This window comes from Rousettus aegyptiacus, unplaced genomic scaffold (assembly GCF_014176215.1).
Source record: "Rousettus aegyptiacus isolate mRouAeg1 unplaced genomic scaffold, mRouAeg1.p scaffold_m13_p_14, whole genome shotgun sequence".
Taxonomy (NCBI): Eukaryota; Metazoa; Chordata; class Mammalia; order Chiroptera; family Pteropodidae; genus Rousettus; species Rousettus aegyptiacus.
In genome coordinates this window covers 60396807-60413402 of record NW_023416289.1, presented here as the reverse complement: position 1 = coordinate 60413402, position 16596 = coordinate 60396807, and the positions used below count along the sequence as shown (strand labels likewise).

The window sequence follows — 16596 nt, the reverse complement described above, 5'->3', positions numbered from 1 at the left end:
TGGGTGAGGGGGTCAGGGCCCCGGGGCGCGGGCCCCGGCTCACGGGCGCGCGCTCCTCCCCCGCGCAGAGCTGTTCCTCGGCGAGGACGAGCTGAAGCGGCTGCACGAGTTCGAGGAGCAGTGCGTGCAGGAGCACTTCCAGGAGAAGGAAGACGAGCAGCAGTCGTCCAGCGACGAGCGCATCCGCGTCACTGCCGAGAGGTGAGCGCGGCCCGGGGGGCGGGGGGCGCCCGGGGCCCCGCGCACGCGCTCTCCGCGCCCTCGCGTGTTCAGACGTCGGGGTGTCGCGTGCTCTACCCCGGCACCATGGAAAGGTCCCGAAGTGACAGCTGCAATACTGTGTGTGAAAGGGGATGACGAATCGCACCAAATCAAAAAGTCTGGCCCGTTTTTGCCCAGCCCCAAAGAGGGGGCTTTTGCCACAATGCCCTAATGTCGGGTGAGGGTTGGGGGCGTGCAGGTAGCTGCAGGCTGTGCGACCGCCCCGGAAGCCAGCATGCTCCCTGCTCATGGGCGTTGCTGCCCCTGCCAAGGCTGTCATGAGAACGAAATGGAAAACTTTATTTAAAACGCCTTAGCAAGGATGCGTCTTAGGTGAACGGCTTTACGTTTTCGTGGGATAATGGTCAAAATCAAACGCCCTAAATAACAGGTAGGCGGACTGAGGCGCAGACGGAAGCGCGCGCGGTCGGCAGGTGCGCGCATGGCCCGCGCGCGCCCGCGTGGCTCTTACAGCTCGCGGTGGCCTCGCACCTGACGCGATGTCGCGGATTCCCACGGCCCCGTCACGCCGCTGTGGCCTGTGTCGCCGTGGTTGCCCTGGCTGGGGACAGACGCACAACAGAGAAGCTGGCACAGCAACGTCGTCCCTAATAGCCCTGTGGGCACATCTCGAAGAGAATCCCGAAGGGAACAAAATGCTTATCAGAAACGGCGTGTCTTTTTCTCAAAAAGAGTCACGACACATTAATTCGATACCACCATCTTCTACTTAATTTGAAAAACAGTTGGAATTATATACGTGCGGGATTCTGAGACTGATTAGGGCATTAGGTTGTTGTACCCTTCGAAAGGATCACTCCTTAGGCCAATCTATACCTGTCAGAGAGAAATTGGGGGGGTCAGGGGAGGGAAAATACAGCTATTATTAATCAAGACCAATTAAACAAATTAGGTCCTGGGCTCTCAGTGGCTTCAGGACGGGCTGGCACTGTCGTCATAAATCGGGCTGAGCTTGAGTTCTGTTCTGGTGCAGGAGAGCCCGAGGTCCGGTGAGGGCCCGACCCGCCGCAGTGAGAGCTGCGGGCATGGACCCCAGCCTGCTGTTTTCCGCTTTCTCTGTTTTCCTTCCCTTTGGCCCTGTGAGTAGGCCCACGTGTGTGGAGGGCAGGGCAGAGCGGATGAAAGTCCCAGATTTCTGATCGGAGAATGGAAAGGGGGAGCCAGAGAAGCTTAGGAGAGTGACCCCACGAAGTAGTTTACAAACTGCAGAGCTCACCCCCGATCTGAGTGTGTGTGTGTGTGCGCGCGCGCGCGTGTGTGCATGTGCGGGGTGGGGCTGCTGCTTATTAGCGGATCGAAAGCACTGAAGGACATGAGTGAACAAAAAACGGTCGGGCAAGGAACCCTGAAATTCCATGCTTTCATAAAGGAAACAACGAAACTGGCAAAAACTTTCCAAATCAACTTTTTTGGAACTCTGGAAGTTAACCGAGGACTTGGTCAATCTGTGGAGTGCTTGTTCAAGAAATGTGGCTGGATCTCCTTTGTTTAAAAAAAAAAAAGTGAGCTTTAGGGCATTTTAACTCGCCCTGTCCCATCCCCCACTCCTCAGCTCAGTGGTAGCCCTGAAGATAATGCCTGCATTCCTGGGGCCAGGGAGAGCAGAACGGCCCTCATCCAAAAGAATCGTAATTATTTGTTTTGTCCTCTTTGGTGGCTCAAAAAAGACCTGCTCAAAACACTTGTCTTAATTTCCCCGACTTGGAACTGGCCCAACGCTAAAGTTTCTAGCTGGGGGAAATTGTATGTGTGTGTGGTGGGGGGAGGGGGTGGTATATGTCAAAACCATAATGGCTAACTGTCGTAGCCCCTACGCCCTGAGTGGGGGTAAGCAACAGACAAATGGAAAAGCTTGGAAGAAAAGGCTGAGAAGTGAGATGTCCATAGGGCTGTGAAAAGCTCTGGCACATTCTGGAAATCTAGATGGCCACGTGTATGCATCAGCCCGTGCACATGCTCAGGAAAGACCCGAGAAGGCTGAAAACTCAATTCTGGCTGACCTTGACCTCCGCACAAGCAGCAAGTGAAGGTCAAGGCAAAGACGGAAACCGTTTGGCTGAGCGTTGAAGATGTGTGTGCACAGAGTCCCTCAGCAAAGACTGGTACTTTTTTTAAAATTTAATTCCAGCGGTTAAAGGGAATCTCTATCCAATCATTAGCTGACCACAAAGCTAAAAGAACAGAAACTTCAGCGGTCACACACAACGAAGAATAGACTTTACAGAATTGCTTTAGAAAAATCACTAAACAAACAATTGCGACTATAATAAGAAGCAACAATCAGAAGCCCTGGGGAGGAGAGAGAATCTGACTTCCCGAGTTGCCATGTGACAATATTCAAAGTGCCCAGTTCTAAATAAAAGCAACTACAAGACATGCAAAGAAAAGAGAAAGTATGGCCCACGCGAAAGAAAAAAGGCGATCAACAGAAAGTTTTCCTGAAGAATTTCAGATGCTGGATTTATAACTAAGACTTTAAGTCAGCTATTTTAGGTATGTTCAAGGAACTAAAGGTAACTGTCTCTAAAGATTTAAAGGAAAGTATGAGAATGAAGTCTCACCACATAGAGAATATGAAAAAAAAATTATTAAAACATTTTTCATAACCTAACAGAAATTCTGGAGTTGTAAAGTACAATAACTGACGTGAAAAATTTACTATGGAGTGGAAAAAAAAAAAAACAGATTCAAGCAGGGAGAAAGAAGAGTCAGCAAATTTGTAAAGATGTGTAAAGATGTGATTAGTGACGACAGCAGCATGAAGTAGGGGAGGAAGGAATGGAGGTTCACAGGGGTAAAAATTTGTATACTATTGAAATTAAGTTGATATGCATCTGAACTAGATCGACGTAAATTAAGTTGTTCATTGTAATTGCCAGTATGGACACTAAGTAAATAACTGAAAAATATATAATGAAAGAAAAACAAGGGAATTAATGGATAGATAGATAGATGGATGGATGGATGGATGGAGAATATGTGATACACACACACACACACACACATACATACACATACATACACACACACAATGGAATGCTATTCACCTATGAGAAGGAAGGAAATCCCACCGTTTGTGACCACATGATGGAACTTGAGCGCACTATGCTAAGTAAGAGAAGTCAGACAGAGAAAGACAAATACTGTATAACTTATATGTAGAGCCTCAAAAAGTCCAAACATGTAAAAACAGTAGAACGGTGGTTTCCAGGAGCAGGGGGGTGGGCGAGTTAGGGGGATGTTGTTTAGGGTACGAACTTGCTCCCAGTGGATAAATTGTCCTGGAGATCTAGTGGCCATAGGGGTTACAGACAACAATACTGTTCTAGAAAGTTCAAAGTTCCTAAGAGACTACATCTTAATTCAACCCACCACATACACACACACACACACACAAAATGATAATTAGGTGACTTGAGAGAGGGATACAATATATAAAGGTATCAAGTCAACATGTTGCAGACCTTAAACTTACACAACGTTATATGTCAGTTATACCACAATAAAAACAATTAAAAACAAAAAAACATTTTCACACAAAACTTGGGTGTGAACGTTTAGAACAGCTCCTTCATACTTGCCAAAAAAACCCCAGAAATAACCCAAATGGCCTTCCGCAGATACGGTGGCACGTGCGTGCCTCGGCAGTATAAAGGGACGAACATTTGATAAGTGAGTCGACGTGCATGAATCTCAAAGACTGTACACTGAGAGAAGAGAGTCTCAAAAGGTTCCCTACCATACGATTCCATTTCTTGGACATTCTCAAAAAGATCAAATGACAGGGATGGAGAAGGGATCAGTGGTTGGGAGGACAGGGGTGGGGAGGGTGTGATCGTAAAGGTCTAGCACCGGGCGGGGGCGGGCGATGGGCGTACCCCTGGCCCTGCTTGCAATGTTGGTTACAGACACGAGACATGTGTTAAAATTCATAGAAAAAATCATCACTATGCCGTATGAGAATTTTACAAAGAAAACGTGAAATTAGAAATATGTCCTTAAGAGGGAATCAACTTTATTTAATGGGAAAGCCAACCAAGCAGATCACTTCGGACATAGCACACTTGGGTCTTCGGTGCTGCGCTGAAAAATACGTCACTCTGTGTTGAAAGGAAAGCAGAATCGAGGCGTCGGGAGCTGGGAAGGCTGAAATCTCTCTGTGAGCTCTCTCACAGTGACAGATCAAGCCTGTGTGTTTTTCTGACACTCGGTAAACAGGCCCGGAATGCCTGTCACAGCGTTGCCCGCAGAGCCCGTCTTTCCCTGCGTGAAACGGAAAACGCGTCTGGTGTGGATGGCAAGTTTTGAGAAACACGTTTCACGCAATCGCGGGGAGTCGCGAAACGTGGCTCGCGTGGGGGGGGGGTACTTCCTCGTTTGTCCTTTTCGTTTGTCGTTTCAGAGACAAGTGAACTTAACTCATTTTTCTTCCTCCTTTCACACATACTGTAAAAACCGAATGCGACTGGTCTCCATCTGGCATAGCCACTGGAAGTGGCTGTCTCTGCGCTGCCGCTGTTTGCAGTGAGCTGGGGAGAAACGACTGACCGTTTTTCTCGACCTACGTCACATCGTGAAGCATTGTGTCTTCTGAGCTTCGATTAACGGAGCGGCAGGAGGGACGGGACTACTGCCTAGACACCTTAAGAGTGTCCCTGACACTTGGTCACTATTCCGTGCGGGGGGAGGGGAGGCTAAGGAGTCAGAGGACGCCGAAGTCCCTTTATGTGTCAGCGGTCGCCAGCGATGGTATCTGGATTAAGTACGGGGCGGGGGGAATGGCAGAAGATTTGAGAAGCAAGATACTTATCTATATTTTACCAGCCGATTTATCTTCAGAAGTTCGCACGGCCGCATTATCTCTGAAAGTAGTGTTTGCGAAAGGATCTCCAGTTCGTCGCAGAGGCAACGTGGTTACAGGGGCAGTGTGGTTCACAGCAGCACGAGGAAGAGCCGGGGCAATAGATGGGAAGTGAGCCAGGAGGCGTCGCGTTCAACGAAGGCCAAGTCTTGCCCAAAGCTTGGGAAATGAACAGCGCCGAGCTCTTCCGCTGGCCCCTGAAATGCAAGAGAGGAGAGAGGAGCCTTTGACCCTGTCGCATCTGTGGCAGGGAAGCTTTAAAAGAGCTCGGGAGTGCTCCACACGCAGTGAATTTTGGCGAATTTGGCGAATTTGGTCCTCCTGGCCGCAAACTGCCAGGAAGCCAGACCCTTCCTGCGCAAATGGTGTGGTTTCCTCGGGCGCATAAAAATAGTCCTCTCCCTATGAAAAGACTCAGGAATGGAAGCCAAGAGGCCTCCCACACATCAGCGGGCAGCTGCGGCGGGGGCCGAGGGACTTGCAGACTTAGGAAATGCGGTTCTGGGAGCAGCCAGGCAAGGTGGCTACAGGAGCGGCAGGGGCGGGGAGGGGGGCGGGGGGGCAGCAGGGAGCAACAGGTGGTGAGCAGGAGGCCAGCACAGGGAGAGAGCAGAGCGTATGGGCTGTGCAGACACCCACGAAAACAGAAGAAACCAGGTGCCCCCCGCGACTGCCCATACGTCTCTGTGAAAAGATAGGAAGATGGGAAAAGCCAGCGTGAACAAAACCAGACCAAGCTCTGCCTTCTCGCTCGCCCAGGGGGCCACCACGCTGCCCCGGTCAGAGGCCCCAGCGGCTTCCGACCGGGGGCCAGAATCCTGTGTGCCCCGCCACCCTGGGGACAAACCTAACTTTTAGAAGGCCCTGGCCATATTTTGCTGCCTTTGGCGCTTAAATGTCATGAACCCTTTAAAAGAATCCACACTGTGCATATTCTTGAAATATAAAACGCAGCCTACACCAGCAGGTTTTACTCTGGGCGACTGTGGTTTCATAAACCTGATCTTCTAGGAGTTCAAAAATCTAATAAATCTAATAGATTTATAATCCGCCACGATTTTGCTTTCTGAATTGCGGGATTCCCGTTAAGGGAATGCTAATGATTAGCCATAATGAGCCATCTAGTTCCTGGTCTGCAGACGCTCAAATGACTTCATGTCCCTTAAGGAAACCATCTGATAATCTGAATTTTTAACAATTTATTTTCAGAATCCCTTGAACTTCAAAGAAGGATTTTAATCTATTTCGTGTGCCATCATAACCATTAATAGCCACCAGCTAGAGCCGAGACTCGGAAGTCTAAAGGCTAGGATCTTCCTTTATGATCTGGGACGATGTGCACCGGCCCAGAGACCAAAGCTGGAGCAGACGCTGGGGTGAGGCCGTGGGCCTTCAGTTCCCAGAGCCGCCGCCGGCCAGCGTGTGACCTCGGGCCAGCTGCTGGTGCTCTCCATGACTCAGTGTCCCCAGGGGCAGCATGGTGCGGACCTCGGGAGCCGCTGTGAGGGCCCAACGAGCTAGGGAACCCCAGGTGAGCGCGGAGGTGTGCACAGGGAGGTGCGCGCACACAGGCGCCCACAGCAGGCAGCCGACGGCGCCCGCCGAACCTCCATGACTTTCGATGTCCGCACGCTAACTTTTAGCGGTTCCATTAGGAGTGTGAAGTTTGGAAATAACGTCCAACGAGCTCCATGATTCTCAAGAGACTGAGAAAACCACCACCCGGTAACACCGTCGTGTTTTTAAGTCCAGTATCCGGCCGGCCTCAGGCTGACGACCCTGTCCCTCTGTGTTCCCCAGGGTCGAGAATATGGCCATGAGGCTGGAAGAGATCAACGAGCGGGAGAACTTCATGAAGACGTCGCTGCAGACCGTGGACCTGCGGCTGTCGCAGCTGGAGGAGCTGTCCGGCCGGATGGCCAGCGCGCTGGAGAGCCTGGCGGGCGTGGACGGCGAGCTGAGCCGCGCGCGGTCGCGGGCGTCCTCCGTGTGCGACGCCGCGCGCCTCCTGCCGCAGGGCAGCCTCAGCAGCGGCGACGGCGGCGGCTCGTGCCGGTGGCACTTCGCGGGGGAGGAGATGCTGTGGGAGGACGCCCCGCTGTCCGTGCCGCCGGGGCCGCGGCAGAGGGCCCGCTCCTTCCGCGCCCCGGAGGCGGCCGCGCCCGGGGCGCCCGGGGCGCACGGGCCGCCGCAGCGCGGGGCCAGCCTGCGCCGCCTCCCCAGCCTGCGCGGCCCCGAGCGGGGGCGCGGCATCTCCCCCGCCGACGACGGCGCCCCACGGCAGGCGGACGGCAAGGGAGAGGCGGCCCTGTCTTCGGGCGCGAGCCAGGCCGACGCGGGGCCGGCACAGAGCGCGCAGGCGGAGGGCGCGAGTCCCCACCCCCCGGGAGAAGCCGGGGCCACCGTGGGCACCTGCCACGCCGTGCAGTCCAGCCGCTTTGTGTGCTCCCACGGGAGCAGGCTGGTCAGCGGGCTGCCCGGCTGGGCCGTGGACCCAGCGTGTCCGTCCACAGTCGAGCAGTGGACGACGACCGAGTGGCAGTTCCAGGTGCAGAGGGTCACTCGCTCCCGCAGCACCGACATCCCGTGCCTGGTGTCAGAGGCCGCCGAGCAGGCTGGGGACATGCGGCCAACCTCAGGCCCCGAGGATGACGACCCCTGGGTCTCCAAACCGGCCCTTCGAATCTCTCCTTTATCTCTAGCTGTCACTGACAGAGCCGAAAAGGAGAATTTACTGACGGTGATGCCACCCCAAGCCCTGGGATTCCCGTTCTTAAGGTCCAAGAGTCTACACGGCCACCCCAGGGGCCCGAAGGCCACCGAGGGCCAGTTAGACAGACGCGGACATGCCAGCAGCGTGAGCAGCCTCGCCGTTGTGTCTGGGCTCAAAACGGAAGCGCAGAAGGGAAAGCAGGAGAGAACCCCCACGGAGACCGAATGCTGACCGGCCGCGGCCCAGATTTTTAACCCACGACCACCGGCGACTCCGCATCCCGGCCATCGGAACGTCACCGCTCACTGAAGATGCTTTCACTAAAAACATCTGGCGAGTTGGACTTCTGATCAGTTTAAAATTTAATAACGCGCTAAACTTAAAGTAACATTTTTGCTAGCATATGTTAGTAAACTTAGTTTTCCTTTAGTTGGAATAGGATCAAATGAGAGTGGCAATGCTCCGATTGCAATAGATCGGTTAACCGGTGTTGGAGACTCTACAGTCTATTTCCGAGGGCCACCAAATAGCCCACGAAAATGCCTTCGGGTGCCACAGATAGGTTACTTCAGGAGTGGAGAACTACGTAAGGAAGAAAAATTAAAGCGAAAGCAAATGTGCAAAAAAAGGGGGGTGGGGAGAAAAAAAATACAATCGAGGTATAAGAAGTGAAAAGTTGAAAGGAGCCATAAAATCATGTTGAGTGTGGGTTTCTGTCTTCTGTTTTAATGTTTTACAATGACAACGAAAAAAAGTGCAGGGCTACATCAGAGACCACACTGTAACAGCTTCGCGTGACCGAGAGTTTTGTCAACGTGTAAAAATAAAGGACCCTCTATGCGCTTTTCCATGGCCGTACAGTCCTCGGCGGCAAATGCAAACCAGCTGTACCTGTGTGTGCGACGTGTGTGCAAAGCCGTGCCTGAACCCTAAAGGACGCACTACATGTTCAGGGTGGCCGTCGTCAACGACCAGAGCCAATTCGTGGCTGAGAACGCAGGGCGTTGTCCCTCGACCTGTCAGTTCAAAGACACGCCAGTGCCGGGGTCGGGGTCGCCATCTCGGAGCGCTCAAGGACACCCCAGCACCGCCGCTCCCCAGTGCACAAAAGGCACAAAAGGGGGCGTCTCTGCCTAGAGCAGAGGCCCCCAGCATCGACACAGGCTAGAGCTGGACCCTGGGCCCTCACTGTCCCCCGAGGCCACCTCGCGGGAGTCGGCAGGGGCCGCTGGAGCACACGGAGAGGACCAGCCTCAGGCCTGCTGTTACTGACGGCTGCTGCTTTAGCCAAGCGCCTCACACCCGGGAAGAACCACTGGGCAGAGTTTCCAGGAACTGGTGGTTATAGGGGTGGGGAGGGGTGGGGGCCATGTCAGACAGAAATGGGAGATGATCACCATCTAAGGTTCAGACTGTCGCATCATCACAAACTGGCAAGGGAGGAAAGAGGCAGGTGTTCACTGCAGGTATGCCAATAGTGATTGGAGATAATTAACACCTAAATGAAACTGAGATTTTAATAGACCAGAATCCCTGAACTGGGCTGAATTTAGCAAAACGCACTGGTAGCTACTGCATGGATCATGTGGCTTTGAAATGTAATAAACGTAACGAATTTAATCCCGCTATGTGTGTTACTTGACCCAATGCTTCACCCATTACATTTTACCTCATTCCTAAATCTTCGCTTTTGGGGACGAGAAAACTTTCAGCTCTTTGCCTCATCCCAGGAGAAAAGATTTCTCGGAATAAGCTGGGGAACCTCAGACAGCCAGCAGAGCAGGTGTGGAGAGGGCCAGGCTTGTTTGGAGCCACCCGTCCAGCTCACCCTTCATGACACGGCCCCCTTTCCTGAGGGCTTGCCCACCTTGCCTCAGGTGTGGGGCCGCGGGTCCGTTCCCCGGAAGTTTCACTGAGATTCGTGACACCTGACTCCTGTCCTGGTATTGACTAAAAGAGGTGTGGTTTTTCTCTGAAGATATGCAGCCTCAGACCCAAATGAAAAGATTCTGGGGGTGGAATTTCAGACTGAGTGAGGACCTTTCTCACGCACCTGAAATCACCCCGTTTACCTATGCACTCCACCAACTCAGAGCACTCCCAATATTGAGGGCTATCGTTAGGGCACCGTGCCCGGCTGCTTGTTATAACATCTGCATCATCATCGTCATCATCACCATCATCATCATCTTCATCCCGATGCCATTTAAATTTGGCTAAATACGGGAAACTAAATGTGAGGCACTAATATCCAATCTGATCAGAACCAGTAGTATCTAATACGTGAAAATGGGAACATGTGCGTGTTAAAAGGATTTAGTATAAAATCGTCTTAGTAAATAAATGAAAAGTTTATTTCTGTTGTATGTCAAACCTAAGAAGCATACTAAGAAGGCTTTTATTCTTATGTCTCATGAACTGCCACACTTATAAATGTTATGATAGTTGATATAAACTTAAAGTCAGGTTATTTTTTATTTCAATCTGGGGAACGAAGACTTGAACTACCCAAAGGGTTCCATGTAAGCAGCCGTCTCCTTTGAGACTGTATGATTGCTCATTTTCTGAATACATTGCATCACCGTGAGGCTCACATAAGTTTCCATAATTTAGGTTTCAAAACTTTAAAATTAAACCGTTGGTGTTGTCAGAGTTATTCGACATCCAAAATGCATTTTTGCTGGATGTACCTAAGAAATAAAGAGAAATGAAGTCACTGTCCTACTATCTCCTACAATAAAGGAAGACTCTTTTAAAGAAAATTTTTATTATGAAATAAAACAGATACAGAAAACCACACAAAACAAAAACATGACTTCCCTAACCACTGCCCACGTTAACAGAACTCTCCGGGCACCCCAAGAGTTTCAGAAGCCCCGGTCCTGACCACCTTCTTCCCCTTGAAAGTAACCACCGTCCTTTTACGGTATCCACTTCCTCACTGTCAAACGATGAATCCAACATGAGGGACTCGAAGTATCTATTTGTTTGATGCTCACGGACGTGTGGGTCAGGATTTCAAACACAGAGGCTGATTTGTGGAGTTTACCGATGTCCACAGGGAAATCCCCCGACCAGCACCTGTTCCGAGCTACCCGCTTGACAGCACTGAATGTAGAGCCGGGAAAAGATACTGAACACTGGTCCTGCAGGCCGGTACGATCTGGCTGCAGTAACCCAGTGTCTCTACTCCATGGTATTTGAGCCGGGGAGACTCGGTGTCTGGAGGTGACTAATGACGAGGCTGGGATCGCCTGGCGGCATCTTCCCTTACACATCTGGGAGCCGATCCCGGCTGTCGGCTGGGATGTGACTCTTGGCTAGAGCTAGCTACCAGAGCATGGTCTGTCCGGGTGGCCTGGCCTCATAGAAATCAGATTTCCTGCGTAATAGTTCAGTCTTCCAAAACTGAGTGTCCCAGCGAACAAGGAGGACACGTCATTGTTTTTTTATGACCTAGCTTCAGAAGTCACGTGGAGTCACTTCCAGTGTGTTCTCTTGGTTGCAGGTGAGTCACTAAGGCCAGATTCCAGGGGGAGGGGTCGGTTCTGGGAGGATGGTTTAATATTTTGCAGACATGTTTTTCAATCACCATACTTGCATTTCATAGACTTTTATCGCCTGGATGTCCCTGAGCCCTGGAGCTTCATCTCATCTTTTTTCCTCAGTCTGAATTTTACGGGTTGAACACTCATGGGCAGTTCGACACGTCTCGCTGTTCTTGCGAGTTGGCGGGAGGATTCAGAGGCTCACTCAGCTTAGGTTCGGCCCTTTGGCAAGGCTTGCCTGGGGGGTGCTGCTGCTTGCATTGCAAGGCATGTACGTCTACTTATCCCTCCTTTGGGGGTGTCGACTGCTGTAGATACTTGATGCCTGGATCTCTTCATAGGAAACTGAAAATTATAATACTCAAATCCTATTATTTCTTTTTCTTTTACTAAGTAGACTATTTTTATAGAGATGATTCCTTTCACCTACTATTTGATTACACAGAGTTAGAGGCCATACTGTACAGCACCGACGATGACTGATTTTTCCCCATGTATTTGCCAGTTTTCAAGATAATGAATTGGTTCTCTATCATTCTCCAAAGGAGACTGGTAGGTTAATACATATATGTGTGTGTATACACACACACACACGCACACACACAAACCACTATGATCTCGTGGGCCTAATCATACGTGATATGTTTCAACCACGGCAATTCTCATCCTCTCACATTTTCTTCCTCGAGTACCTTAAACCTGTTGCTCCATTTCGCCCTGGGATTGCTGCCCAAACGTCTGAGGATAATCTCATTTTCTCAGCTACAGGTCATTTGCTCCTTTTGCCTACCCACCCAAAGACATCGTCTTTTCCTTGAAAAGGCAGGGGTTGTACAAGGAAGTGCCTTAGTGTCGATAATTCTAGGTCCCTTCTCTCAGGTGTAGTGTGTAGTTTCAATTTTTTTTTTTTTTTAAATTTTCAAGGAAGTTTTCTTGAAGCGGTCTGTAGTATTTGTTGTTTCCTCTTCCCCCTTTTCCACAGGGACTCCTATTATCTCTATGCTAGATCTCCTTTGCCTATCTTTCTCTCTGATCCTTTTAAAATCTCTCTGCCTTATTTTTGAAATTTTCCTCTTTTTCACCTCCCACTGCTTTTAAGGCATAATCAAATGCATTTACTTGCCCTTGGGTTTATTTTACTTTCGTCTTCATTTCTGAGATAATTTTTTTTTCTCTTATTTCTTATGCTGTTTGTTCATTCCAAGTGTTTCGAATTCTGATTTATATAGCTTGTTCATGTCTCGTGTCATTTTCTTACCGTCTTTTAAATAGTGGTGTTGGCTTTGATCTGCCGTGGGCACAAGCATCTGATACGCTTTTATGATTCGTAGAACTGCTGTTCTGCTCTTACTTTCTTGGCGGTTGCTGGTTTTTACCTAACAATGTTTTCTTGAACTTTTGGAAGCTGGCGGTTTTCAGGGTAGCTATTCTAACCGCACGAGGTCCCTTTTCTGTTTGCAGTGTAGTGCTGAATTTTTTACGTCGCTTGCCTGCGAAGCCTTCCTGGTCCTGCGTTTTCGGCCGGACCTTGTCTTTCCTGTCTCTCTTCGGCTCAGTTTTGTTTCCGTGTCTAGCATTTTGGCCTCAGCCCCTTCCAGTTTCAGGGTCCCTCCAGCTACATGTGCCTGGCCCCTCCGACCCTCGCGCTCCTGCAGAGGGCCAGCACCCCCTGCCGCCCTGCAGCTGCTCCTGACTGGCCGGGCCTTCTGGTGAACGCCTTCTGCCACTCTGGACATCTGCAGAGGCCTCGGTGATCCCCTCTGCCAACAGCACAGAGGTCTTGTGACTGTATCTGGTTTGTTTCCACTTGCCTAAGCACAGGAGATCCTGAGGACACTATTTCACCTAGATTTGTTGTAAATGTTGTTCGTGGGCCTTCGGTTTTGCCTTACAGTTGCCTTGTGTTTTTATGTGGTGATGACTGAACAATTATGCTGCTGCTGTCATCCTTCCAGAATCTTCCCTCAAGAAACAGATTTTTTAAATGGCTTAATAGTCTTCTTAAAGCGCCACGTACCTGGGCCATGGCACAGTTTGTGGACAATTCGCGGGACCACTCGTTACCTGTTCTGCCACACACCCTCATCCTCTCCCATCTGGACTGTCCTCCCAGGCCCATGGCTCCCAGCCCTCCCCTGCCGGACCAGGACAGCACCTTGAGTGACCATTTTAGGATATCAGTCAGGTCATGTCGCTTTCAGCTCAGGATGTTGCAAAAGCTTCTCGACTTTCAGGCCTGTTCTTTCTCTAACCTTCTCTCCCACTGGTTAGGCTGCGTCAGCCGCACTGGCCGCAGAGTGCCATGCAGGCTGTCGCCTCGGGGCATCGGCCCTGCTATTCGCTGTCCCCATCCCCCTCCTGATTTCCATCTGGCTTGGTCCCTCATCCCTCTGGTCTCTACTCTAATGGCGCCTTATCAGAAAGGCCTTCCAAGACCACACCCCGACCTGCCATCAAAAACAGAACCCTTATCCTCTGCCCACATTTTATTTTTCTTCATGGCACTTCTTAGCATCTGACATAGTACATATTAATTTTTTTAAAAAAATACCTCTCTACTCATGAAGAAAAGGCCATAAAAATATAAACTTTGTCCTCTTAGTGACCTGAGTAGTTTTAAGCACAAAGCCAGCGCTCCACATAAATTTGGTAACCAACAGAATGAATATATGAAGTCCCCAGGACTCAGTAGGTATTCAAGAAATGCCAGCTCTTTTTCTCTTCGCGGGGAAAAGGAAATGTCTATAGGGAACGGCACTATCCCCATGAAAGAAGAGCCAATAACGGAAACAGAATCAGAAAAAGAGGAGAAAATAGTGACATTAGAGCCACAAGAAGGGGATAGTCAACTATCATAAACACAGATCAGGACTGAGACGAGGCTATCAGGCTCGTGTGATGGACTACACTATGTCCCCCCGAAATTTGTATGTTGAAACCTTGACCCTGACGTGATTCTCCTTGGAGATGGGTCTTTAGGAGGTAATTTTTTTTAAGGTTAAATGAGGTCATACAGGTAGGATCTGAATCCAACAGAATTAGTCCAGTGCCCTTACAGGAAGGGACACCACAGGTGGTCACCTTGTAGGTTATATAAATGTCTAATCACTATGTCGTATGCCTGAAATGAATATAATACTGTACGTCACCTGTAATTGAAAAATTTTAAAAAAGAGAGACGCCTGAGTGCTCCATGGGGCTCATGCACTTACTCCCTCCTTTCCTTCCTCCCTCCTCCCATCGGCCATGTACACACGGCCTCCATCTGCAAGTCAGGTGACAGCTCTCGCCAGAAACCTACTTTGCCTGCACCTTGATCTTGGACTTCGCAGCCTCCCAAACTGAGAAATTGACTTTCGCTGTCTCGGCTCCCAGAGTGTGGTAGTTTTGTGGGGGCAGCCCCAGCAGACTAACACACTCAAGACATCTAAAACTGTCATAAAACTTAGGGTTAGGTGTCACAGATCTAGAACTCAGAATTTTTCCACTTTTCAATTGTAGGGTCACACGTTACAGTTGCAGATTCTAAGAAAAACGATGTGGCAAAACCCAAATCAGAGGGTGAGCCATTTAAATATAAAGAAACACCTACATACTGCTTGAAGAGTATTTGTGGGGAAAAAATCCATTTCTCTCAGTTTTATTGTGATATAATTGACGTACGTCACTGTATAAGTTTAAGGCATATGGTGTAATGGTTTGACTTACACAGAATGTGAAATTACTGTAATGTTTAGTTAGCATTCATCATCTCATACACACTTTTCAAAGAAAAAAAATTTTTCCTTGTGGTCAGAACCCTTAGAATCTACTGTAACAACTTCTCTACATAGCATGCAGTAGTTTTAACTAGTCGCCATGCTGGACACTACATCTCTACTACATGTTTATCTTGTAACTAGAAGTTTGTACCTTTTCCCCACCTTTCTCTTACCTCCTCCACTGCCAGTCTGAAAAGCACAAATCTGGTCTTTTTTTTTTTCTAGCAGTTTGCTTTTTAATTCATTTCGTGCAGACAAACCATGAACTAGTCATATATTTTTTAATTGTACGTACACAATAGTGTTTTTTCTATAACCCAGTGGATGTAACATTTTAAAATACAATTGTGGTTCCTCAGTGAAATGGAATCGTGTGCTACCCAAACAAGTGAAACCAGAAAGACAAGAAAGGTTCTGAACGCAGGATAAATTATTTTCAGAAAGAAAGCAGCCTTTTGAATGTGTTTAAATGTTTTAAATATTGCCACTAGCGGCGCTTGTCACGATGATTGTGCCGCGCTGGCCGTTCGCGCCGGGTCGACCCGGGCTGCACCTGTCCGCTCCCCGGCGCCGGTCCGTCACGCGCTGGGCGCGGCGGGACTCGCTGAGACGGGGGACCAGGGCCCCCTCCCCAGAGAGGCAGCGCGGGACCACGGTCACGGGCCAACGCCCGCGGCCGCCGTGACCTCCGCGCGCCATGTGACCCTCCACTTGCCGCCGTGACCCCCCGCGGGCCGCCGTGACCCCCCGCGGGCCGCCGTGACCCTCCACGAGCCTCCGTAGTACGTGGGGACCGCCGTGACCCCCCAAGCGCCGTGTGACCCTCCACTTGCCGCCGTGACCCCCGCGCGCCGCCGTGACCCCGCGCGCCGCCGTGACCCCGCGCGCGCCGCCGTGACCCCGCGCCCCGCCGTGACCCCGCGCGCCGCCCCACGCCCGCGCTCCCAAGATGGCCGCCGGGCCGCGCCCCCCGCGCGCGCTGAGGCCCGGCGTGCGTCCCGGCGCCAGCGCAGCCCAGCGGCCGAGCGCGGCCGCCGCCGGCCCTGCGCGCTCCTCCCCCGGGGCGGGGCCGGGGCGCCTTCTGGGCCTGGGCCCGGCGCCCGAGTCGGCCGAACCGCCGCGGCCCCTCCCCGCCCGGGCGGGCGCTGCGTGTCCCCGCCCGTCAGCGCGCCCGGCCGGCTGGCCGCAGACCGGCCCTGGGCCACCGCGCGGGCGGCTGTGAGCTCGCGGCCGTCGGGAGGCGTCTACGCTGCCGCTGGCCCGCGGCGGGTCCCGGGTCGCGCGCCGGCACCATGTTCTCCCTCAAGCCGCCCAGACCCACCTTCAGGTCCTACCTCCTGCCGCCGCCCCCGGTAAGCGGCCGCTGCCCCAGGGAGCAGGGACGGGGGGCCGCCTCGTTCCCCTGCCCCAGCCGCGGGACAGCGCGCCTCC

At 51.3% G+C, this 16596-nt stretch overlaps 2 protein-coding genes across 2 annotated transcripts in view; both read left to right on the top strand.

Annotated features, from left to right (window-relative positions):
• The first annotated feature begins 6995 nt into the window (after nucleotides 1-6995).
• On the top strand, nucleotides 6996-9457 carry LOC118611496 (transient receptor potential cation channel subfamily M member 1-like). The gene has a single exon (XM_036232714.1). The coding sequence runs from the start codon at nucleotides 6996-6998 to the stop codon at nucleotides 8085-8087; it is 1092 nt and encodes a 363-aa protein (XP_036088607.1). The 3' UTR covers nucleotides 8088-9457.
• Nucleotides 9458-16457: 7000 nt separating this feature from the next.
• The window catches only part of MTMR10 (myotubularin related protein 10), a 35855-nt gene continuing 35716 nt past the window's right edge, over nucleotides 16458-16596 (top strand). The window contains exon 1 of the mRNA XM_016154882.2: nucleotides 16458-16517. Within this exon, the coding sequence (XP_016010368.1) occupies nucleotides 16458-16517 (60 nt within the window). The remainder of the gene's footprint in view (nucleotides 16518-16596) is intronic.

Bases quoted from the DNA above. Each gene is read 5' to 3' on its own strand.
- LOC118611496 (XM_036232714.1), top strand. From the start codon at position 6,996: ATGAAGACGTCGCTGCAGACCGTGGACCTGCGGCTGTCGCAGCTGGAG.